General features: G+C 48.5%; 1 protein-coding gene across 4 annotated transcripts in view; it reads right to left on the bottom strand.

Moving 5' to 3' along the window:
- LOC109879557 (cytohesin-1) overlaps window positions 1-26,681 on the bottom strand; it is a 118,650-nt gene that overhangs the window by 14,676 nt on the left and 77,293 nt on the right. For 2 of the 4 annotated variants that reach the window (XM_031816551.1, XM_031816552.1), the window contains exons 2-9: window positions 21,658-21,740; window positions 18,781-18,845; window positions 13,880-13,946; window positions 13,091-13,209; window positions 11,916-11,996; window positions 6,748-6,860; window positions 3,245-3,393; window positions 1,842-1,954 (exon numbers count right to left, since the gene is read on the bottom strand). In XM_031816551.1, the coding sequence (XP_031672411.1) occupies window positions 1,842-1,954; window positions 3,245-3,393; window positions 6,748-6,860; window positions 11,916-11,996; window positions 13,091-13,209; window positions 13,880-13,946; window positions 18,781-18,845; window positions 21,658-21,740 (790 nt within the window). The remainder of the gene's footprint in view (window positions 1-1,841; window positions 1,955-3,244; window positions 3,394-6,747; window positions 6,861-11,915; window positions 11,997-13,090; window positions 13,210-13,879; window positions 13,947-18,780; window positions 18,846-21,657; window positions 21,741-26,681) is intronic. The other 2 variants (XM_031816549.1, XM_031816550.1) reach the window with 1 other exon arrangement.

Here is a 26,681-nt window from a genome sequence, read left to right as displayed (position 1 = left end):
CGGAGACTGAAAAGGTAAATCACCACAGCATCACAGAGAGGTCAAACTCTTCACTACAAAACAGAATGGCCACCATGTTGTTCCCCGAGCGGCCTAACCAGGCAAAGCACCTAGCAACCGCCCGGCGACCAATACAGAGAGAGAGAGAGAAGCACGTGGACAAACCACCAGCTCAATGGAAGACCAACAAACATACAAACATACAAGTAATAGTAGATTCAGTCGATGATGGCGGAACAAGGAAACCCAACAGCAACAAAACCCACAAATACCAAACAAAACGTTCAGAGGAGAACGGAAGCAATGGCGGACCACCGAAAGCACCGGAGAGCTGAGAAGATGAACTAGTTTTGGGGAAGAGCAGATGTACATACCTCCTGAGGAAAGACAACAGCCAAAATCATGGAGCAAACAAACAAACGAGGAAGAAAAAGAAAACAAAAATCAAATTAAATTCTAAAAAAAATCATAGCACCACTTCTTGCTCATGTGATTGGAGGAGTGGCTCGATGCACTGGTTTACAATGTTGGCACTCGGAGGAACAGACCTTCAAAAAGGCATTTTGATATTTAAATTCACCAGGTTACATGGTAATATTATCAGATTTGATGAAAACTGATCAGTTTAATTTAGATGAATGATAGGCTATTTCTCAATATAAAGCTCTGGGTTAAGAGGAGTTATCCTGCAGTACATTAACAACCACCAGAGGGGGCTTCTGCTCACCCCAAATCATTTGAGTTCAATGCATTGTTACACTGGTGCCAACTTGTGTAAAGCAACGCATTGCACAGCACCTCCTCTAGGGTCCCAGTTCTTTCAGGCCAATTATTTCATCTTCCACCCAAATTAGTAGAACCTGAATGTCAATATTCACAGTTATGCATCACTGGAGTGTGATTGGAGACTTCTTCATCTTACTGGAAGGGTGGGAAAGACATTGATTAAGGGTTTCAATTCAAGTTCAGGGTCCTATTCATTAGGCACCAAATGGGAGAAAATTGAACGTAACAGTGAGGCACTACCTGGACTTGTCCAATAAGAAACGCCCTGCATGTTCATTTTCCATTGCAAAACATTTTGTACCTAATGAACATGGCCCAGATCATTGAGAATTTATATCAGAGTCATTGTGAATTCATCTAAACAGAGGCTGTGTAAGATCCACTGGGAAGCAGACAGGGTGGAGAATTAGGAAGTCCCTACGTCTCGGTTAGATGACAGGACATAATGTGGTTCTCTTTGCTGGGAGACTGATCATTGGGATCCTGGAAGAGTCATTGTAACATTAGAGGGGAAGGAAGCGTTGTCGTCATGTGTTCACTGGTTTATACTCCACTGTACAGGTTGCCCCTCTATGTACAGAATGTGCATCCGTCCGTCTGTCTGTGTATCATGTGTAGGTATGAGTGTGTGTGCGTCTATGTGTGAGTGAGTGTATGAATATGCCTAGTCGTGCATTATTGAAAGCCCTCCACATGTGGTCGTCTGATCTCAGGGCCTCATCCATAATGCATTGGGGGTGGGCAGGGGCCCCTCAAATACTGTATATGGACTGAACACACAATCACACACACACACACACACACACACACAAATACACACATACACACACACACAGTCTGATCAAGATGGGCCCATTGGTCAGTACGTAGACCTCTGTTTCAGTCTGATAGAATCCATCACACCATGGTAGACAGTCATAAACACAGTCATCGATGGGCACAGTAATATTGGAGAGGATTGGAGAGGATACAGACCTTTGGGACTTCAACATTAGTTCAATGCATCAATGTTATTTAAATGTTCTTAAGGTTATTTCAGCGTCTGGTCCCGCTCACCCAGTTTAAGCAGCCAGCCCTCCCGGTCTGGGTTAAAGAAGGTGTGTGTGAGATCGTTCCCATCGTCCTCAGGGATTTTGAAGGGCTCGTTCTTGATGCTGTCATACAGGTTCTGTGTGGAGGAGAGAATAACACTGGGACTTGAGGACAGAGAGACGGAGAGGAAGGTAGAGGACCCCTGGGGCAGGGGGATGGACAGAGAGACGGAGAGGAAGGTAGAGGACCCCTGGGGCAGGGGGATGGACAGAGAGACAGAGAGGAAGGCAGAGGACCCCTGGGGCAGGGGGATGGACAGAGAGACGGAGAGGAAGGTAGAGGACCCCTGGGGCAGGGGGATGGACAGAGAGACGGAGAAGAAGGTAGAGGACCCCTGGGGCAGGGGGATGGACAGAGAGACAGAGAGGAAGGCAGAGGACCCCTGGGGCAGGGGGATGGACAGAGAGACGGAGAAGAAGGTAGAGGACCCCTGGGGCAGGGAGATGGACAGAGAGACGGAGAAGAAGGTAGAGGACCCCTGGGGCAGGGGGATGGACAGAGAGACAGAGAGGAAGGCAGAGGACCCCTGGGGCAGGGGGATGGACAGAGAGACAGAGAGGAAGGTAGAGGACCCCTGGGGCAGGGGGATGGACAGAGAGACAGAGAGGAAGGTAGAGGACCCCTGGGGCAGGGGGATGGACAGAGAGACAGAGAGGAAGGTAGAGGACCCCTGGGGCAGGGGGATCTGATGGAATCAGCAGTGAGATGGAGGGATGGACAGAGAGACAGAGAGGAAGGTAGAGGACTCCTGTGGCAGGGGGATGGACAGAGAGACAGAGAGGAAGGTAGAGGACCCCTGGGGCAGGGGGATGGACAGAGAGACGGAGAGGAAGGTAGAGGACCCCTGGGGCAGGGGGATGGACAGAGAGACAGAGAGGAAGGTAGAGGACCCCTGGGGCAGGGGGATGGACAGAGAGACGGAGAGGAAGGTAGAGGACCCCTGGGGCAGGGGGATAGACAGAGAGACAGAGAGGAAGGTAGAGGACCCCTGGGGCAGGGGGATGGACAGAGAGACAGAGAGGAAGGTAGAGGACCCCTGGGGCAGGGGGATGGACAGAGAGACAGAGAGGAAGGTAGAGGACCCCTGGGGCAGGGGGATAGACAGAGAGACAGAGAGGAAGGTAGAGGACCCCTGGGGCAGGGGGATGGACAGAGAGACGGAGAGGAAGGTAGAGGACCCCTGGGGCAGGGGGATAGACAGAGAGACAGAGAGGAAGGTAGAGGACCCCTGGGGCAGGGGGATGGACAGAGAGACAGAGAGGAAGGTAGAGGACCCCTGGGACAGGGGGATCTGATGGAATCAGCAGTGAGATGGAGGGATGGACAGAGAGACGGAGAGGCCTTGTTGATGTCTCTGTTCACACACCCTGAGCAGGTCCTCTGGAAGGTCTCCTCCATCGTTGATTCCTCTGTTCATGGAGATGAAACGCTCCACGGCCGGCTTGTCCTTCACGTTGGGGTTGTGGAGGCTGGTGTTCAGCATGATGATGGCAAACGACAGGATGTAACAGGTGTCTGGAGAAAAACACACACACACACACACACACACACACACACACATACATACAGACACACACAATTTATACCGGAGTGATTGATGGTCAGCTGCAGTGCTCGCAAATATAAAGTGTTACCACGACAACTTCGGAATAAAGATTCTCCCGGACAATAGGATCAAAACATGTAAATGACTGGAGCTTAAAGGACAGGAGACTACATTCAGAGAGAGACCCTGTTAAGGAAGAGGGTGAGCTGGACCGGCATGAAAGAGTGTGTTGGTCGCTAAGTCTGTGTGTGTCGCTCAGTTTGTGTGTGTCGCTAAGTGTGTGTGTGTGTCGCTCAGTTTGTGTGTGTGTCGCTCAGTGTGTGTGTGTGTCGCTCAGTTTTTGTGTGTGTCGCTAAGTGTGTGTGTGTGTCGCCCAGTGTGTGTGTGTGACTCTTAGTGTGTGTGTGTGTGTGTCTTTGTGCATGCATGTGTGTATGTCTGTGCGGTGTGTGCATACATGTGTGTGTGGTGTGTGCATACATGTGTGTGTGTGTGTGTGTGCATGTGTGTATGCAGGCGTGTGCAGAGAGACAATGTGGTCAGAGGCTGGCTGACACAGCAGTAGCACTTTCCATTATCTGTCCTGTTTGTCTCAGAGAGAGAAGACCATGAATTATTCACATCCATCTGCATCCATGTAACAAGCAGCCGTCTGCCATGGACACAATGTCCCTGTGAACACACCAAACACCCTTCCAGGTTCACACACCGCACCAGGCCTGGGTTCACACACCGCACCAGGCCTGGGTTCACACATCGCACCAGGCCTGGGTTCACACACGGCACCAGGCCTGGGTTCACACACTGCACCAGGCCTGGGTTCACATACTGCACCAGGCCTGGGTTCACATACTGCACCAGGCCTGGGTTCACACACCGCACCAGGCCTGGGTTCACACACCCCATCAGGCCTGGGTTCACATACTGCACCAGGCCTGGGTTCACATACTGCACCAGGCCTGGGTTCACACACCGCACCAGGCCTGGGTTCACACACCCCACCAGGCCTGGGTTCACACACCCCACCAGGCCTGGGTTCACATACTGCACCAGGCCTGGGTTCACACACTGCACCAGGCCTGGGTTCACACACCCCACCAGGCCTGGGTTCACACACCCCACCAGGCCTGGGTTCACACACCCCACCAGGCCTGGGTTCACACACCCCACCAGGCCTGGGTTCACACACCCCATCAGGCCTGGGTTCACATACTGCACCAGGCCTGGGTTCACATACTGCACCAGGCCTGGGTTCACATACTGCACCAGGCCTGGGTTCACACACCGCACCATGCCTGGGTTCACACACCCCACCAGGCCTGGGTTCACACACCCCACCAGGCCTGGGTTCACATACTGCACCAGGCCTGGGTTCACACACTGCACCAGGCCTGGGTTCACACACCCCACCAGGCCTGGGTTCACACACCCCACCAGGCCTGGGTTCACACACCCCACCAGGCCTGGGTTCACACACTGCACCAGGCCTGGGTTCACATACTGCACCAGGCCTGGGTTCACACACCCCATCAGGCCTGGGTTCACACACCCCACCAGGCCTGGGTTCACATACTGCACCAGGCCTGGGTTCACATACTGCACCAGGCCTGGGTTCACACACCCCACCAGGCCTGGGTTCACATACTGCACCAGGCCTGGGTTCACACACCCCACCAGGCCTGGGTTCACATACTGCACCAGGCCTGGGTTCACATACTGCACCAGGCCTGGGTTCACACACCCCACCAGGCCTGGGTTCACATACTGCACCAGGCCTGGGTTCACACACCCCACCAGGCCTGGGTTCACATACTGCACCAGGCCTGGGTTCACACACCCCACCAGGCCTGGGTTCACATACTGCACCAGGCCTGGGTTCACATACCGCACCAGGCCTGGGTTCACACACCCCACCAGGCCTGGGTTCACACACCGCACCAGGCCTGGGTTCACACACTGCACCAGGCCTGGGTACACATACTGCACCAGGCCTGGGTTCACATACTGCACCAGGCCTGGGTTCACATACTGCACCAGGCCTGGGTTCACATACTGCACCAGGCCTGGGTTCACATACTGCACCAGGCCTGGGTTCACATACTGCACCAGGCCTGGGTTCACATACTGCACCAGGCCTGGGTTCACATACTGCACCAGGCCTGGGTTCACATACTGCACCAGGCCTGGGGACACATACTGCACCAGGCCTGGGTTCACATACTGCACCAGGCCTGGGTTCACATACTGCACCAGGCCTGGGTTCACATACTGCACCAGGCCTGGGTTCACACACCCCACCAGGCCTGGGTTCACATACTGCATCAGGCCTGGGTTCACACACCGCACCAGGCCTGGGTTCACACACCCCACCAGGCCTGGGTTCACATACTGCACCAGGCCTGGGTTCACACACCGCACCAGGCCTGGGTTCACACACCCCACCAGGCCTGGGTTCACATACTGCACCAGGCCTGGGTTCACATACTGCACCAGGCCTGGGTTCACATACTGCACCAGGCCTGGGTTCACATACTGCACCAGGCCTGGGTTCACACACCCCACCAGGCCTGGGTTCACATACTGCATCAGGCCTGGGTTCACACACCGCACCAGGCCTGGGTTCACACACCCCACCAGGCCTGGGTTCACATACTGCACCAGGCCTGGGTTCACACACCCCACCAGGCCTGGGTTCACATACTGCACCAGGCCTGGGTTCACACACCCCACCAGGCCTGGGTTCACATACTGCACCAGGCCTGGGTTCACACACCGCACCAGGCCTGGGTTCACACACCCCACCAGGCCTGGGTTCACATACTGCACCAGGCCTGGGTTCACATACTGCACCAGGCCTGGGTTCACATACTGCACCAGGCCTGGGTTCACATACTGCACCAGGCCTGGGTTCACATACTGCACCAGGCCTGGGTTCACATGCTATTAGAAATCTTTCAAATACTTTTAGTGTTTGCTTTTGTCTCTCTAGAGTACCAGGTGGGAGGGGTTTGGAGTATTGGGACTATTATATTGGTCCATTAAGCCAGGCAAGCTCAATCAAGCGCAAATGAACTATTTTTAATGACTTTGAATAGTATTTGAACCCAGGTCTGTGCTTCACCATGCCTGCTAAATACAGCAGGAATAATACTCCTAGAATGGCATTCTATTATTGTACCTGTACACTGAAGAATGACTGGATTAACCCTTCAATTGTCCATCACCATGACAGGCGGTGGCCCTAGCTGTAACAATGCTTTAGTGTAAATCTCCTTGACCCTTCACTACATGCCTGGTACTGAGGTCCAAGCCTGTGGTCCTACCTGTGGACTGGAAGACGCCAGGGTTACACTGGCAGTATCTCTGGGCGAAAGCCTCCATCATGCGGTCGATCTTCTGGGCCTCGCCAGGCAGCCGGAAGCTCCACAGGAACTGTCTGTTAGGGGAGGAGAAAGAGAGGTCAGTCAGCAATACCATCGTTCAACTACTAACTTTGGCTAAATACCAAATGGCACTCTATTTCCTACGTAGTGCACTTCTTTTGACCAGTAGGTTGATACACATATCTAGACGACTAAAAGCCTTTGTTATCTACTGATGAAGGTGTGAAAGTGGGACCATTGTTTCTCATGTAAAGTAGGTAAGCCTTGTCTGAGCCAGAACAACTCCTGTTTGCTTTATCTAACTTAGTGAAATGCACTGACTGGAAGTCTCTTTATCTAACTTAGTGAAATGCACTGACTGGAAGTCTCTAATCTAACTTAGTGAAATGCACTGACTGGAGGTCTCTTTATCTAACTTAGTGAAATGCACTGACTGGAAGTCTCTAATCTAACATAGTGAAATGCACTGACTGGAGGTCTCTTTATCTAACTTAGTGAAATGCACTGACTGGAGGTCTCTTTATCTAACTTAGTGAAATGCACTGACTGGAGGTCTCTTTATCTAACTTAGTGAAATGCACTGACTGGAGGTCTCTTTATCTAACTTAGTGAAATGCACTGACTGGAGGTCTCTTTATCTAACTTAGTGAAATGCACTGACTGGAGGTCTCTTTATCTAACTTAGTGAAATGCACTGACTGGAGGTCTCTTTATCTAACTTAGTGAAATGCACTGACTGGAAGTCTCTTTATCTAACTTAGTGAAATGCACTGACTGGAGGTCTCTTTATCTAACTTAGTGAAATGCACTGACTGGAGGTCTCTAATCTAACTTAGTGAAATGCACTGACTGGAGGTCTCTTTATCTAACTTAGTGAAATGCACTGACTGGAGGTCTCTAATCTAACTTAGTGAAATGCACTGACTGGAAGTCTCTTTATCTAACTTAGTGAAATGCACTGACTGGAGGTCTCTTTATCTAACTTAGTGAAATGCACTGACTGGAGGTCTCTTTATCTAACTTAGTGAAATGCACTGACTGGGGGTCTCTTTATCTAACTTAGTGAAATGCACTGACTGGAGGTCTCTTTATCTAACTTAGTGAAATGCACTGACTGGAGGTCTCTTTATCTAACTTAGTGAAATGCACTGACTGGAGGTCTCTTTATCTAACTTAGTGAAATGCACTGACTGGGAGTCTCTAATCTAACTTAGTGAAATGCACTGACTGGAGGTCTCTTTATCTAACGTAGTGAAATGCACTGACTGGAAGTCTCTTTATCTAACTTAGTGAAATGCACTGACTGGAGGTCTCTAATCTAACTTAGTGAAATGCACTGACTGGAGGTCTCTTTATCTAACTTAGTGAAATGCACTGACTGGAGGTCTCTTTATCTAACTTAGTGAAATGCACTGACTGGAGGTCTCTTTATCTAACTTAGTGAAATGCACTGACTGGAAGTCTCTTTATCTAACTTAGTGAAATGCACTGACTAGAGGTCTCTTTATCTAACTTAGTGAAATGCACTGACTGGAGGTCTCTTTATCTAACTTAGTGAAATGCACTGACTGGAGGTCTCTTTATCTAACTTAGTGAAATGCACTGACTGGAAGTCTCTAATCTAACTTATTGAAATGCACTGACTGGAGGTCTCTTTATCTAACTTAGTGAAATGCACTGACTGGAAGTCTCTAATCTAACTTAGTGAAATGCACTGACTGGAAGTCTCTTTATCTAACTTAGTGAAATGCACTGACTGGAAGTCTCTAATCTAACTTATTGAAATGCACTGACTGTAGGTCTCTTTATCTAATTTAGTGAAATGCACTGACTGGAAGTCTCTAATCTAATTTAGTGAAATGCACTGACTGGAAGTCTCTAATCTAACTTTGTGAAATGCACTGACTGGAAGTCTCTAATCTAACTTTGTGAAATGCACTGACTGGTGGTCTCTTTATCTAACTTAGTGAAATGCACTGACTGGAGGTCTCTTTATCTAACTTATTGAAATGCACTGACTGGAGGTCTCTAATCTAACTTAGTGAAATGCACTGACTGGAAGTCTCTTTATCTAACTTAGTGAAATGCACTGACTGGAGGTCTCTTTATCTAACTTAGTGAAATGCACTGACTGGAGGTCTCTTTATCTAACTTAGTGAAATGCACTGACTGGAGGTCTCTTTATCTAACTTAGTGAAATGCACTGACTGGAGGTCTCTTTATCTAACTTAGTGAAATGCACTGACTGGAGGTCTCTTTATCTAACTTAGTGAAATGCACTGACTGGAGGTCTCTTTATCTAACTTAGTGAAATGCACTGACTGGAAGTCTCTAATCTAACTTAGTGAAATGCACTGACTGGAGGTCTCTTTATCTAACTTTGTGAAATGCACTGACTGGAGGTCTCTAATCTAACTTAGTGAAATGCACTGACTGGAAGTCTCTTTATCTAACTTAGTGAAATGCACTGACTGGAGGTCTCTAATCTAACTTAGTGAAATGCACTGACTGGAGGTCTCTTTATCTAACTTAGTGAAATGCACTGACTGGAAGTCTCTTTATCTAACTTAGTGAAATGCACTGACTGGAGGTCTCTTTATCTAACTTAGTGAAATGTGATGTACAGGTACACCCCATAGACAGGAGGATAGTCTACTTCCTGTTTCTGTAGAGAGGCAGCTTGATGTACAGGTACACCCCATAGACAGGAGGATAGTCTACTTCCTGTTTCTGTAGAGAGGCAGCTTGATGTACAGGTATACCCCATAGACAGGAGGATAGTCTATCTCCTGTTTCTGTACGGGTGGTGCCAGAATAACAACCTGATTGTGGACTACAGGAAAAGGAGGACCGAGCACGCCCCCATTCTCATCGACGGGGCTGTAGTGGAGCAGGTTGAGAGCTTCAATTCCTTGGTGTCCACATCACCAACAAACTAGAATGGTCCAAGCACACCAAGAGAGTCGTGAAGAGGGCACGACAAAGCCTATTCCCCCTCAGGAAACTAAAAAGATTTAGCATGGGTCCTGAGATCCTGAAAACGTTCTACAACTGCAACATGGAGAGCATCCTGACTGGTTACATCACTGCCTGATACGGCATTTGCTCAGCCTCTGACCGCAAGGCACTACAGAGGGTAGTGCGTACGGCCCAGTACATCACTGGGGCTAAGCTGCCTGCCATCCAGGACCTCTACATCAAGCTGCCTCACTACAGAAACAGGAAGTAGACTAGCGTCTTTTCCAGGGAGTGTACCTATACAATAACCCAAACATCGAATGATTAATAGCAACGTTAGGCAACTATATGACAATGCTTTATCAGGAGGATAATGACAACGTTAGGTAACTATAGGACAATGCTATATCAGGAGGATAATGACCACGTTAGGTAACTATAGGACAATGCTATATCAGGAGGATAATGACAACGTTAGGTAACTATAGGACAATGCTATATCAGGAGGATAATGACAACGTTAGGTAACTATAGGACAATGCTATATCAGGAGGATAATGACAACGTTAGGTAACTATAGGACAATACTATATCAGGAGGATAATGACAACGTTAGGTAACTATAGGACAATACTATATCAGGAGGATAATGACAACGTTAGGTAACTATAGGACAATGCTATATCAGGAGGATAATGACAACGTTAGGTAACTATAGGACAATGCTATATCAGGAGGATAATGACAACGTTAGGTAACTATAGGACAATACTATATCAGGAGGATAATGACAACGTTAGGTAACTATAGGACAATACTATATCAGGAGGATAATGACAACGTTAGGTAACTATAGGACAATGCTATATCAGGAGGATAATGACAACGTTAGGTAACTATAGGACAATACTATATCAGGAGGATAATGACAACGTTAGGTAACTATAGGACAATACTATATCAGGAGGATAATGACAACGTTAGGTAACTATGGGACAGTGCTATATCAGGAGGATAATGACAACGTTAGGTAACTATAGGACAGTGCTATATCAGGAGGATAATGACAATGTTAGGTAACTATAGGACAATGCTATATCAGGAGGATAATGACAACGTTAGGTAACTATAGGACAATGCTATATCAGGAGGATAATGACAACGTTAGGTAAGTATAGGACAATTCTATATCAGGAGGATAATGACAACGTTAGGTAAGTATAGGACAATTCTATATCAGGAGGATAATGACAACATTAGGTAAGTATAGGACAATTCTATATCAGGAAGAGGTTTTGATAGAAGTCTGTGCTTTGGCTCAGAGTCGTTTTGAGTGTGTGTGTTTGTGTGATTTGTAGAAGCAATTTGTACAGGTTATAAAGCCCCACTGGGAGGCTCTTACCTCAGGGCCTGGATGGTTATAAAGCTCCACTGGGAGGCTCTTACCTCAGGGCCTGGATGGTTATAAAGCCCCACTGGGAGGCTCTTACCTCAGGGCCTGGATGGTTATAAAGCCCCACTGGGAGGCTCTTACCTCAGGGCCTGGATGGTTATAAAGCTCCACTGGGAGGCTCTTACCTCAGGGCCTGGATGGTTATAAAGCCCCACTGGGAGGCTCTTACCTCAGGGCCTGGATGGTTATAAAGCCCCACTGGGAGGCTCTTACCTCAGGGCATGGATGGTTATAAAGCCCCACTGGGAGGCTCTTACCTCAGGGCCTGGATGGTTATAAAGCCCCACTGGGAAGCTCTTACCTCAGGGCCTGGATGATTATAAAGCCCCACTGGGAGGCTCTTACCTCAGGGCCTGGATGGTTATAAAGCCCCACTGGGAGGCTCTTACCTCAGGGCCTGGATGGTTATAAAGCTCCACTGGGAGGCTGTTACCTCAGGGCCTGGATGGTTATAAAGCCCCACTGGGAGGCTCTTACCTCAGGGCCTGGATGGTTATAAAGCCCCACTGGGAGGCTCTTACCTCAGGGCCTGGATGGTTATAAAGCTCCACTGGGAGGCTCTTACCTCAGGGCCTGGATGGTTATAAAGCCCCACTGGGAGGCTCTAACCTCAGGGCCTGGATGGTTATAAAGCCCCACTGGGAGGCTCTTACCTCAGGGCCTGGATGGTTATAAAGCCCCACTGGGAGGCTCTTACCTCAGGGCCTGGACCAGGTTCAAGTCGGTGAATTCATGGAGCTCCACAAAGTCATGGAGGACCTGGAGGTTGAACTCATCTCTGTAGGGAAAATAATAGAATTTGTTTAGTAATGATTTTCTGAAATCATTGTTCAATTATTTGAGTGTAGAGACACAGACACAAAAAATGACAAACACACAGACATTTAGACACACAGCCAGACACACAAATGCTCGTACACACGTATGTATATGCTCACACAATCAATAAAAACTGGGGAGGGACACACACGCACATGGTGACACCTCTAGCATGACATCACTCTTCTTGACATCTGTGGCCTTTGGAGTTAGTGATACTCCCCCTGAGATAGACAGGAGGCCTCCCAGGACCTATCCCTGACAGGGTCAAAACCAGCTCTGCCCTGGGGGATTCCTGACCAATCAGGGAGAGCACACACACAGTCTGCCCCTCCCCCCACTGGAATCAGAAATCTATTTATACCAATTGGACAGAGCATGACGATATCTGGGTGGTGTTCATGACCTAATAAACACAACTCAGCTCTGGGAAAGGGGCGTTGGGGGGAAAGGGCTGTTGGGGGGGGGAAAGGGGCGTTGGGGGGAAAGGGGCGTTGGGGGGAAAGGGGCCGTTGGGGGGAAAGGGGCGTTGGGGGGAAAGGGCCGTTGGGGGGGGAAAGGGACGTTGGGGGGAAAGGGCCGTTGGGGGAAAGGGGCGTTTGGGGGAAAGGGGCGTTGGGGGGGAAAGGGTATTGGGGGGAAAGGGTATTGGGGGGAAAGGGCCGTTGGGGGGAAAGGGCCGTTGGGGGGAAAGGGCCGTTGGGGGGAAAGGGCCGTTGGGGGGAAAGGGCCGTTGGGGGGAAAGGGCCGTTGGGGGGAAAGGGGAAAGGGCCGTTGGGGGGAAAGGGCCGTTGGGGGAAAGGGCCGTTGGGGGAAAGGGGGAAAGGGCATTGGGGGGAAAGGGCCGTTGGGGGGAAAGGGCCGTTGGGGGAAAGGGGATGTGCCTAACCTGACAGAGGAAAGTATGTGATCTGGAAATGGGACATCTTTGACAGGAAATAAGTGACGTCCTTCTGAACCACACAACACACACAGAAACACAAACATGACAAGCACCCCCCCCCCCGACACAACCACATAAAGAGACGTAGCATGCATCTTGCCCCCACTGACCTCTCCCCAAGGTAGTCTCCGATGGCGGTCTTGTTTAGCCCCTCCCCCTTGTACAGGAACTGGGCGATGTCAGAGCTGGTGTGCTTAAGCAGGTCGTTCTCAATCAGGAACTTAATCCCCTGAGAAAATACAACATATATCCCGTGTCAGACCCTCGTTACAACAGGGGCGTTCCAGGTCGTATTGATTGTAGCCGTGCGGCACATATCAAAAGATTGAAATCATATTTTAGCTAAATCGGGGGTGATCCCGACCGAGACTCAAACACGGGTACGATCCATACCATAATGTCAAGAGGATGGAACCTCCTGATTGATGAGGTTGCTAGGCGTTTGGTTAAGGTCACTACAATTGTTATTGTGGTTCCTGAAATGTCAAACACTTCTCCACACATTGTCAGATCTGAGAGTTGGCTCAGTGGTAATGCAAAAAACCCACAACCTGGAACAGCACAACTATATCAAACCCACAGGACACATTCAGAATGTCTATTTCCCTCCAATTCAACTCTGAACCTGGAAGCCAGTTACATTGCCTTGTTTCCTTGTTCCCCTCTAACCAGGGACTGATTTAGACCTGGGACACCAGGTGGGTGGAATAATGATCAGATAGAACCCAACCAGCAGGATCCGGACCTCGTAGGGTCAGATGTGAATAACCCTGGGCTGGGATTCTCAAACGCATCGTAGCACTAAGATCATCTTTCGTGCATTTAGTTTCAATAGAATGAATATGATGTTGGTGCTGCGATGCTTTTGGGAAACCAGCCCTGGTCTATTTGATACTCACCTTTTTAGGGTCCATGTTGAATTTCTTTCGGCCCATGGCCACTTGTTTGTTCCTCTGCATGTTTTTCCTGCAACATTAAGTCAAATAGAATCGAATTAAATTGGATTTGTCACATACACGGAACCAACAACGCAAAGTAAGAAAATATTTGCTAAATAAACTAAAGTAAAAGAAAAAAGTAACACAATAAATAACAATAAGGAGGCTATATACAGGGGGTACCGGTACTGAGTCAATGTGAGGGGGTACCGGTACTGAGTCAATGTGAGGGGGTACCGGTACTGAGTCAAAGTGAGGGGGTACCGGTACTGAGTCAATGTGAGGGGGTACCGGTACTGAGTCAATGTGAGGGGGTACCGGTACTGAGTCAATGTGAGGGGGTACCGGTACTGAGTCAAAGTGAGGGGGTACCGGTACTGAGTCAATGTGAGGGGGTACCGGTACTGAGTCAATGTGAGGGGGTACCGGTACTGAGTCAATGTGAGGGGGTACCGGTACTGAGTCAATGTGAGGGGGTACCGGTACTGAGTCAATGTGAGGAGGTACCGGTACTGAGTCAATGTGAGGGGGTACCGGTACTGAGTCAATGTGAGGGGGTACCGGTACTGAGTCAATGTGAGGGGGTACCGGTACTGAGTCATTGTGAGGGGGTACCGGTACTGAGTCAATGTGAGGGGGTACCGGTACTGAGTCAATGTGAGGGGGTACCGGTACTGAGTCAATGTGAGGGGGTACCGGTACTGAGTCAATGTGAGGGGGTACCGGTACTGAGTCAATGTGAGGGGGTAGAGGTACTGAGTCAATGTGAGCGGGTACCGGTACTGAGTCAATGTGAGGTGGTAGAGGTACTGAGTCAATGTGAGGTGGTAGAGGTACTGAGTCAATGTGAGGGGGTACCGGTACTGAGTCAATGTGAGGGGGTACCAGTACTGAGTCAATGTGAGGGGGTAGAGGTACTGAGTCAATGTGAGGGGGTACCAGTACTGAGTCAATGTGAGGGGGTACCGGTACTGAGTCAATGTGAGGGGGTACCGGTACTGAGTCAATGTGAGGGGGTACCGGTACTGAGTCAATGTGAGGGGGTAGAGGTACTGAGTCAATGTGAGGGGGTACCGGTACTGAGTCAATGTGAGGGGGTACCGGTACTGAGTCAATGTGTACCGGTACTGAGTCAATGTGAGGGGGTCCGGTACTGAGTCAATGTGAGGGGGTAGAGGTACTGAGTCAATGTGAGGGGGTAGAGGTACTGAGTCAATGTGAGGGGGTACCGGTACTGAGTCAATGTGAGGTGGTAGAGGTACTGAGTCAATGTGAGGTGGTAGAGGTACTGAGTCAATGTGAGGGGGTACCGGTACTGAGTCAATGTGAGGGGGTACCAGTACTGAGTCAATGTGAGGGGGTAGAGGTACTGAGTCAATGTGAGGGGGTACCAGTACTGAGTCAATGTGAGGGGGTACCGGTACTGGGTCAATGTGAGGGGGTAGAGGTACTGAGTCAATGTGAGGGGGTACCAGTACTGAGTCAATGTGAGGGGGTACCGGTACTGAGTCAATGTGAGGGGGTAGAGGTACTGAGTCAATGTGAGGGGGTACCAGTACTGAGTCAATGTGAGGGTGTACCGGTACTGAGTCAATATGGAGGGGTACAGGTACTGAGTCAATGTGAGGGGGTACAGGTACTGAGTCAATGTGGGGGGGTACCGGTACTGAGTCAATATGAAGGGGTACAGGTTCATCCAGGTAATATGAGTCAATGTGAGGGGGTACCGGTACTGAGTCAATGTGAGGGGGTACCGGTACTGAGTCAATGTGAGGGGGTACCGGTACTGAGTCAATGTGAGGGTGTACCGGTACTGAGTCAATATGGGGGGGTACAGGTACTGAGTCAATGTGAGGGGGTACAGGTACTGAGTCAATGTGGGGGGGTACCGGTACTGAGTCAATATGAAGGGGTACAGGTTCATCCAGGTACTATGTACATGTAGGTAGGGGTAAAGTGACTATGCATAGATAATAAACAGAGAGTAGCAGTAGTGTAAAAAGGGGGTCAATGCAAATAGTCTGGGTAGCCATTTGAATAATATGAAATGAATTAGAGATTATTATTGTATCCCCCATCTGTGATGCTGTCAGGGCTGGTTTCCTGGATACAGATTACATGGGAGCAGTTTTAACTGCCAAGGTGATGACAACATGTTCAATTCATGAAAGTATTATTGCACTACAAAACACATTCAGAGGAGATATTCCAGGCTTTTCTGTCCTAGACTTAATCAGGGTCTGGGAAACACTTTCAGAGGAGATATTCCATGCTTTTCTGTCCTAGACTTAATCAGGGTCTGGGAAACACTTTCAGAGGAGATATTCCAGGCTTTTCAGTCCTAGACTTAATCAGGGTCTGGGAAACACTTTCAGAGGAGATATTCCATGCTTTTCTGTCCTAGACTTAATCAGGGTCTGGGAGACCCTGGACTTCAGGAAACAGCAGAGGGAACACCCCCCTATCCACATCGATGGAACAGTAGTGGAGAGGGTAGCAAGTTTTAAGTTCCTCGGCATACACATCACAGACAAACTGAATTGGTCCACTCACACAGACAGCATCGTGAAGAAGGCGCAGCAGCGCCTCTTCAACCTCAGGAGGCTGAAGAAATTCGGCTTGTCACCAAAAGCACTCACAAACTTCTACAGATGCACAATCGAGAGCATCCTGTCGGGCTGTATCACCGCCTGGTACGGCAACTGCTCCGCCCTCAACCGTAAGGCTCTCCAGAGGGTAGTGAGGTCTGCACAACGCATCACCGGGGGCAAACTACCTGCCCTCCAGGACACCTACACCACCCGATGTTACAGGAAGGCCATAAAGATCATCAAGGACACCAACCACCCGAGCCACTGCCTGTTCACCCCGCTATCATCCAGAAGGCGAGGTCAGTACAGGTGCATCAAAGCTGGGACCGAGAGACTGAAAAACAGCTTCTATCTCAAGGCCATCAGACTGTTAAACAGCCACCACTAACATTGAGTGGCTGCTGCCAACACACTGACAATGACACTGACTCAAATCCAGCCACTTTAATAATGGGAATTGATGGGAAATGATGTAAATATATCACTAGCCACTTTAAACAATGCTACCTTATATAATGTTACTTACCCTACATTATTCATCTCATATGCATACGTATATACTGTACTCTATATCATTGACTGCATCCTTATGTAATACATGTATCACTAGCCACTAACTATGCCACTTTGTTTACATACTCATCTCATATGTATATACTGTACTCGATATCATCTACTGTATCTCGCCTATGCTGCTCTGTACCATCACTCATTCATATATCCTTATGTACATATTCTTTATCCCCTTACACTGTGTATAAGACAGTAGTTTTGGAATTGTTAGTTAGATTACTTGTTGGTTATTACTGCATTGTCGGAACTAGAAGCACAAGCATTTCGCTACACTCGCATTAACATCTGCTAACCATGTGTATGTGACAAATCAAATTTGATTTGATTTGACACACTTTCAGAGGAGATATTCCATGCTTTTCTGTCCTAGACTTAATCAGAGTCTGGGAAACACATTCAGAGGAGATATTCCATGCTTTTCTGTCCTAGACTTAATCAGGGTCTGGGAGACACTTTCAGAGGAGATATTCCATGCTTTTCAGTCCAGCGCTAGACTTAATCAGGGTCTGGGAAACACTTTCAGAGGAGATATTCCATGCTTTTCAGTCCAGCGCTAGACTTAATCAGGGTCTGGGAAACAGCCCCACGAATAAGTGTTTGTGTGATGCCATGTAAATATTTTCATTTGTCTTTTCATTTCAAATCACACACATTGATCTCCATGATCTATTTACTCATCTCACATTGGGTCAATATTATGTGTTCATTCACTTATTAGTTAAAATAATACTTTCATGAATTGAACATTTTGTCATCACCTTGGCAGTTAAAACTGCTCCAATGGGCCACTGATGACAACATTCCAGATGAAATGGTGACTCAACAATAAGCACTCTTCACTGTCACCATGCTTACGTCACCTTGCCCCGGCTAGCCAAAGGTCACCAGACTTCCTCTTTGATGACTTATTCCTTTGGCTGTTGTCATTGGGAACTACAGTACTCCCCAGCGTCAGTTATAACAGATGACCCCTATTGAACAACGGCCCATTTCCAAAGCTACAGGAGTTGGTTATTCACAGAAACAAAAGCAACAGTTTCACCACCTGATGGTCTTTGACACATGGACTGGTAAAGGCTCAGATGACTCAGAAAGCCAGCTCTTTATACAACTTAGTAAATGGCCAGAGCAAACAAAAGTGTATGTCTGAAAAAGAAGTGAGTGGTGGAATGGGGTGGGATCCCCCTCAACTTGAGTACCCCACGGCCCACACTCCAAAGTACCCTTCACTTCTTCCCTCCCTAGGGACCCTCCATTGTCTGCTCTACCCAAACACCTCTGCATTATTGAATAGCCCCCCCCATCACGATGGGCGTGGCTGATCAAACATTTAAAAGCACTAGTTAGTGAATGTGTGTGTATGTGGCAGTGTGATTGTGTGTGTGAGCAAGCGTGTGTGTGTGAGCACATGCCTGTGCGTGCATGTGTGTGCGTGGTGTTTTGGGGAGGGGAAGAGGGTTGGTACTATCTGGACAGTAAGGTGCAAATATTTAACAACAGTCATTTTCTAGGTTAATGGAATACAAACAAAGAAGCAATTTGGACTGTCGGAGATAGGAGATGGTAAGGAACCCTGAAGAACCCTAAGGAACCCAGAAGAACCCTAAAAAACACAAGGAATCCTGAAGAACCACAAGGAACCCTGAAGAACCTTAAGGAACCCTAAGGAAACCTGATTCCATACTGTTACACACTCACCTCTCCTCTGTGGAACCCAGGTTCTCGATCTCACTGGTCACTTCTGCTATCTCATTCTTCAGACGCTGGAAGTTAGAGAGAGGAGGGGGTTAGGACCAAACACACAGAGCATTACGCTCAGTCTGCTGTCCCAGGACAGATTGTGAGGTTCCAGAACATTCTATTTCTCCTCCAGACACATCAGTGCCCAGTCTGAGCCCACAGCTGCCACCATGCAGTCTCCCCATAACCCCTAACCAATACTGACACTAACCACTCCAATCTAATATCAACCGGATGTGTACGTGCCCTGAGGCAGGTCTCTCTTTCTCCCAAACACTTTCTTCTTTACAAACCACATTAAAAGGGAGGAACATTGGTGAATGACCTCCATACACAGGGAGCAGGACATTTGATTATTTTGGGGTTATGTTTGGGAGATTAATGGAGATATTGCCGATTCTGCCTTTTCTGACAGCTCTGTGAGAGCCCAGTTCCAGAGAGGGAGGGTGGGATGGTGACGGGCCAGACTGGCAGTCACCAGTCAGGGCCCCATACGAGGGCGAAACAGGGTGGAGACTGGAGGGGGGAACTACATCATGATGGCATGGGGGACACAGCTAATAAAGAGAGGGTGTGAGATCTCTCGTCCTCCTGCGTTGTCATCACAGCCAGCCAGACCAGGGGATGCTAGTGTCACATGGACCATGTTACTGAGAATGACCGGGGTCACCAGACACACCACAGAGGTCACCAGACACACCACAGAGGTCACCAGTGCTTTGCGCTCTTGGTAAGACTAGCCTGGATGAATAAAGGGAAATCAAAAGAAAGATAAGATAAGATACCATAGAGAGGCAACGTTAACTTGTAGTGTAAGAAATACATGTATTAATTAACCTCCCTGCCTTGATATGAGCTTCACTGACTGACACAGTAGATGAAGGGTGGATGAAGGACTCTGCATGTCTCATGGGAACTTAGCTAACCCCATTCTGGCTGGGTGTGTGAGGAGTGACACCAAATGAAATGATCTAGTCATTTTACAGCTCTTAATGCTCTTCCAAGAACTGGGTTCAAATAGTATTTGTCTTTCAAATTCCTTGCTCAATCAAACACTCCTAGTATTTGAAAGAAAAACAAATCCTATTTGACCCAGGTCCCTTGACCCTATTTATCTACTGTTAGTCTCCCTACTGCTCACACTCCCAGTCAACCACTAACTAGTCCACATACAACTAGCTAGGCTTCATCTGAACATAGTCAGGTTACTAAAGGGTGTCCTGCACTTTGTGGGGGGAAAGGCCACATTCTTCATGGGCCAGAATATCTGGAGGATATATTCAGTCACTTTGCAGTGAGGGGCATCTGGAGGATATATGCGGTCTCTTTGCAGTGAGGGGCATCTGGAGGATATATTCAGTCTCTTTGCAGTGAGGGGCATCTGGAGGATATATGCAGTCTCTTTGCAGTGAGGGGCATCTGGAGGATATATGCAGTCTCTTTGCAGTGAGGGGCATCTGGAGGATATATTCAGTCTCTTTGCAGTGAGGGGCATCTGGAGGATATATGCAGTCTCTTTGCAGTGAGGGGCATCTGGAGGATATATGCAGTCTCTTTGCAGTGAGGGGCATCTGGAGGATATATGCAGTCTCTTTGCAGTGAGGGGCATCTGGAGGATATATGCAGTCTCTTTGCAGTGAGGGGCATCTGGAGGATATATGCAGTCTCTTTGCAGTGAGGGGCATCTGGAGGATATATGCAGTCTCTTTGCAGTGAGGGGCATCTGGAGGATATATTCAGTCTCTTTGCAGTGAGGGGCATCTGGAGGATCAAGGCAAGGTGGAGCTAACTGGCAGGTGAAGTCAATATTTCATCCAAAAGCAGAGGAGAGGACAGACAGAGCCTGCAGAGGGCCTGCTGGGTCAACAGAAAAAGGGTTGAGAAGCCTCCCTCTACACCCCCAAGACCTCCCCTCTACATCCCCAAGACCTCCCCTCTATACCCCCAAGACCTCCCCTCTACATCCCCAAGACCTCCACTCTACATCCCCAAGACCTCCCCTCTATACCCCCAAGACCTCCCCTCTACATCCCCAAGACCTCCCCAAGACCTCCCCTCTATACCCCCAGACCTCCCCTCTACATCCCCAAGACCTCCCCTCTACATCCCCAGACCTCCCCTCTACATCCCCAAGACCTCCCCTCTACATCCCCAAGACCTCCCCTCTACACCCCCAAGACCTCCCCTCTACACCCCCAAGACCTCCCCTCTACATCCCCAAGACCTCCCCTCTAGACCTCCTCCCTACACCTCCAAGACCTCCCCCCTACACCCCCAGACCTCCCCCTACACCCCCAAGACCTCCCCCAGACCTCCCCTACACCACCAGACCTCCCCCTACACCCCCAATACCTCCCCTCTACACCCCCAGACCTCCCCCTACCCCGAAGACCTGCACCCTACACCCCCAGACCTCCCCCTACACCCCCAAGACCTCCCCCCCTCTAAAGCAGGGCTGCGTTCAGCAGGGCACAACATTGTGGAAGGCTCAGATATAAATATTCTGATGTATTAGAACCGTGCCTCTCTGACTAAGTGGTATGTTTCTCGTGACATGGCTGGAGCACTGGGGGTGATGATTTAACAGGTTTGGAAAGGAGAGACAGACTTCTACTGTACTTTACACAACTACGGATCAGTGTGTGTCTGGAACACATTATGATACTGGGAGATGCTGATACTGATGTAACCCCCAATACATCTTAACACACCTCTCTCCTCCCCACACACACACACACACACCTCTCTCCTCCTCGCCACACACACACACACCTCTCTCCCCCTCCCCTCACACACACACACACACACCTCTCCTCCTCCACACACACACTATACCTGAATGTCTTCCAGCAGCTCTTGCTTGCGTCGGCGGATGTTTTCCAGCTCATGCTGCTCCTCAGGGGTGAGGTCATCTGGCACTGTGGGGACACAGAGAGAGAGGTTAGGTTTGGGTTATCCCAAAATACTCACAGAACACACCTTCCTAGGCCCTATCATTCTCACTGTAGCCTACCTGTTCCCTTAGGCAGGGTAATGAGACAAACCTAGCAAAAAGAGATTGAAGGCTCTGAGTAGGGTCTGGGAGCCTAGAGAGAAGGAACGAGGAGAAAGAGAGGAAGAGAGAGACAGAGAGAGAAAGAACGAGGAGAAAGAGAGGAAGAGAGACAGAGAGAGAGAGAGAACGAGGAGAAAGAGAGGAAGAGAGAGACAGAGAAAGAACGAGGAGAAAGAGAGAGAAGGAAATAACTAGAGGAGAGGGTGAGAGGTCTGTTTTGGAAGTAAGATAAATCGATAACCGCCAAAAACACTGAAAGCTAAGGAGACGATAAGGCTTCCTGCACACCGAGCCTTAGCCTACATTAGAACAGTCCAAGAGAAAGAGTTGAGATTTCCCAGCAGTACAGGGCAGCCTGCCGGAAGACTACTGCCCATGTTTACAAACACTCCAAGAACAGTCAGGTCCACAGCACATCACACTGAAGCAATAAGACAGCGTTTCCCCACATTCATTTACAAGTGGGTTGTAAAGGCCACACTACAACAACACCAAGGGCCTAAAATCAAACCATTTGAAACCAAATGATTTTAGACAGGGGGAAACGACACAGATAACTCCACCTGCCAGGACATGATGCCCTAGTTCAGGACTAACAGCTCCGCCTCATGTCTGACATCACATCCACCACCAACACCACAAAGGGCAACAAACAGGATGAAGGTTCTGTAATGGTCTGTGGCTCCTCCAGTTCACACTAGACATGCTCTATACTGCACTCTGGGGGATCATATCCTCTGGTCGAAGTGAAATACAAGCCCAGGACAGTAGTGTCAGGACAGCAGTGTCAGGACAGCAGTGCCAGGACAGCAGTGCCAGGACAGCAGTGTCAGGACAGCAGTGCCAGGACAGCAGTGTCAGGACAGCAGTGTCAGGACAGCAGTGTCAGGACAGCAGTGTCAGGACAGCAGTGTCAGGACAGCAGTGCCAGGACAGCAGTGTCAGGACAGCAGTGTCAGGACAGCAGTGTCAGGACAGCAGTGTCAGGACAGCAGTGTCAGGACAGCAGTGTCAGGACAGCAGTGCCAGGCCAGCAGTGTCAGGACAGCAGTGTCAGGCCAGCAGTGCCAGGACAGCAGTGCCAGGACAGCAGTGTCAGGACAGCAGTGCCATGACAGCAGTGTCAGGACAGCAGTGTCAGGACAGCAGTGCCAGGCCAGCAGTGCCAGGACAGCAGTGCCAGGACAGCAGTGCCAGGCCAGCAGTGTCAGGACAGCAGTGCCAGGACAGCAGTGTCAGGACAGCAGTGCCAGGCCAGCAGTGTCAGGACAGCAGTGTCAGGACAGCAGTGTCAGGACAGCAGTGTCAGGACAGTAGTGCCAGGACAGCAATGTCAGGACAGTAGTGCCAGGACAGCAGTGTCAGGACAGCAGTGTCAGGACAGCAGTGCCAGGCCATCAGTGTCAGGACAGCAGTGTCAGGACAGCAGTGCCAAGACAGCAGTGTCAGGACAGCAGTGTCAGGACAGCAGTGTCAGGACAGCAGTGTCAGGACAGCAGTGTCAGGACAGCAGTGTCAGGACAGCAGTGCCAGGACAGCAGTGTCAGGACAGCAGTGCCAGGACAGCAGTGTCAGGACAGCAGTGCCAGGACAGCAGTGCCAGGCCAGCAGTAGCGTGGCATATCTCAAAGCACTGTCACTGCCTGTACGGTTATTTTTAGCTTCCCCCGGGCCAAGGACTGAGGGAGGAGCAAGCTGTCCTGAATGATTGGGCTGCTCTGTGTGTGTGTGTGTGTGTGTGTGTGTGTGTGTGTGTGTCAGGGCCATTGAAAGTAAAGGAGAGAGCCATTCCTATACAGCACTAACCAAAGGTGACACCATTCACAACACAACAAATTATTTCATACATGTTGAGACAACAAGACACTTTCCTCAACAATCAACGATCCATGTCTGAGTCTCTCGAACCCAATGGATCAACTTCCTGTTAAAACACAGGCGATAAGAAAGGTGGTTCCTGTACCCACGGCCTCTCCATGGGGGTGTGAACCCTCTGGTGACCCCTCTCCTCCCTCAACACCCAGGAGATCATAAGCTGGAGGTTCATAGGTCAAAGATCATGGGCTGTGGTTGACCCCTGGTGGGGCTCACTAGAAGACCAACAAGCCCAGGAACGGGGAGGGATGGAGACCAGTGTGTATTTATGGATACAGGTCCAGCACAAGGATCTATGGGGAAAGAGCTCAGCCAGAAAGAACAAGTCATGTATTTTTGAGACACAACATATACACACACACACACACACACACACACCTCACCACACCAAAGCACGTATGCGTGTGCATGCACGAATGTCCACACCAAACGTGCCCCCCCCCCCCCCTCATAATTCATGACACCTACCACAGGGGCTTCACTCAAGGCTGAGAAAATACTCATGTAAAAGCTAAATATATGTGATCTGGAAAATGCTGAATTTATCTGAAATTCCAACCGAAAACAAACACAGAAATTAGAGGGCAAAATTAAAATGCATCATTTAAATATTGAAAGTAACTGTCAAACCCAATAGCTTGATGAGAAGAACACTTTGAATCCCAAACTAGAATGTCTGGTCATTTTAAACAGGGATAATAGACTACAGGGGTCATAAAGAATGACAAGGGTTTCTGATTGGACAAATCCAGGTAGTTCCTCCCTGTTTCAGTTAGTTTCTATTGGGTTTGGTGTCTAATGAACATGACCCAGGGTTCTTCCTCAGCCTCGTCCACCTTTCAACGGTAATGCCGGAAACCGGCCGCACAGATGCCTCCAAAATTCTGTCTGTCTGTCTGTGCCTGCCTGCCTGTCTGTGTCTGCCTGCCTGCCTGTGTCTGCCTGCCCGTCTGTCTGTCTGCCTGTCTGTGTCTGCCTACCTGTCTGTCTGTCTGTCTCTGCCTGTCTGTCTGTCAGTCAAGGCTAAGACATTGACCATGTCTGTTAGACACACAGCTAAATAAATACTGAATGGCCTTTTCTTTCTTTCTGCAGGCAGTCAGAATGTCCTTGAGACGGAGAATGTATTTGATACCTGGCCCTACATACTGTACACACTAGAGGTCGACAGATTATGATTTTTCAACGCCGATACCGATTATTGGAGGACCAAAAAAAGCCGATACCGATTAATCGGTCGATTTTTTAATGTATTTGTAATAATGACAATTACAACAATACTGAATGAACACTTATTTTAACTTCATATAATACAGCAATCAAATCAATTTAGCCTCAAATAAATAATTAAACATGTTCAATTTGGTTTAAATAATGCAAAAACAAAGTGTTGGAGAAGAAAGTAAAAGTGCAATATGTGCCATGTAAGAAAGCTAATGTTTAAGTTCCTTGCTCAGAACATATGAAAGCTGGTGGTTCCTTTTAACATGAGTCTTCAATATCCCCAGGTAAGAAGTTTTAGGTTGTAGTTATTATAGGAATTATAGGACTATTTCCCTCTATACCATTTGTATTTCATTAACCTTTGACAATTGGATGTTCTTATAGGAACTTTAGTATTGCCAGTGTAACAGTATAGCTTCCGTCCCTCTCCTCGCCCCTACCTGGGCTCGAACAGGAACACATCGACAACAGCCACCCTCGAAGCAGCATTACCCATGCAGAGCAAGGGGAACAACTACTCCAAGACTCAGAGCGAGTGACGTTTGAAACCCTATTAGCGTGCACCCCGCTAACTAGCTAGCCATTTCACATCACATCATTACACCAGCCTAATCTCGGGAGTTGATAGGCTTGCAGTCATAAACAGCAGAGCTGCTGGCAAAACGCACGAAAGTGCTGTTTGAATGAATGCTTATGAGCCTGCTGGTGCCTACCAGCGCTCAGACTGCTCTATCAAATCATAGACTTAATTATAATAACACACAGAAATACGAGATTTAGGTCTTTAATATGGTCGAATCCGGAAACTATTACCTCGAAAACAAAACATTTATTCTTTCAGTGAAATACGGAACCGTTCCGTATTTTATCCAACGGGTGGCATCCATCAGTCTAAATATTGCTGTTACATTGTACAACCTTCAATGTTATGTCATAATTACGTAAAATTCTGGCAAATTAGTTCGCAATGAGCCAGGCGGCCCAAACTGTTGCATATACCCTGACTCTGTGTGCAATGAACGCAAGAGAAGTGACACAATTTCACCTGGTTAATATTGCCTGCTAACCTGGATTTCTTTTAGCTAAATATGCAGGTTTAAAAATATATACTTCTGTGTATTGATTTTAAGAAAGGCATTGATGTTTATGGTTAGGTACACGTTGGCACAACGACAGTCCTTATTCACGAATGCGCACTGCATCGATTATATGGAACGCAGGACACGCTAGATAAACTAGTAATATCATCAACCATGTGTAGTTATAACTAGTGATTATAATTGATTAAGTTTAATGCTAGCTAGCAACTTACCTTGGCTTCTTACTGCATTTGCGTAACAGACAGGCTCCTCGTGGAGTGCAATGTAAGGCAGGTGGTTAGAGCGTTGGACTAGTTAACCGTAAGGTTGCAAGATTGAATCCCTGAGCTGACAAGGTAAAAATCTGTCGTTCTGCCCTTGAACAAGGCAGTTAACCAACCGTTCCTAGGCCGTCATTGAAAGTAAGAATGTGTTCTTAAATGACTTGTCTAGTTAAATAAAGATGAAATAAAGGTGTAAAAAAATAATAAATAAAAATAAATCGGCAAATTCGGCGTCCAAAATGACCAATTTCCGATTGTTATGAATACTTGAAATCGGCCATTCCGATTAATCGGTCGACCTCTTGTACACACGCGCACACACACATACTGTACACTCGCACA

Source organism: Oncorhynchus kisutch, unplaced genomic scaffold (genome assembly GCF_002021735.2).
Source record: "Oncorhynchus kisutch isolate 150728-3 unplaced genomic scaffold, Okis_V2 scaffold819, whole genome shotgun sequence".
Classification (NCBI taxonomy): domain Eukaryota; kingdom Metazoa; phylum Chordata; class Actinopteri; order Salmoniformes; family Salmonidae; genus Oncorhynchus; species Oncorhynchus kisutch.
The sequence above is the reverse complement of the archived record's forward strand: the minus strand, read 5'-3'. Positions and strand labels throughout refer to the sequence as shown.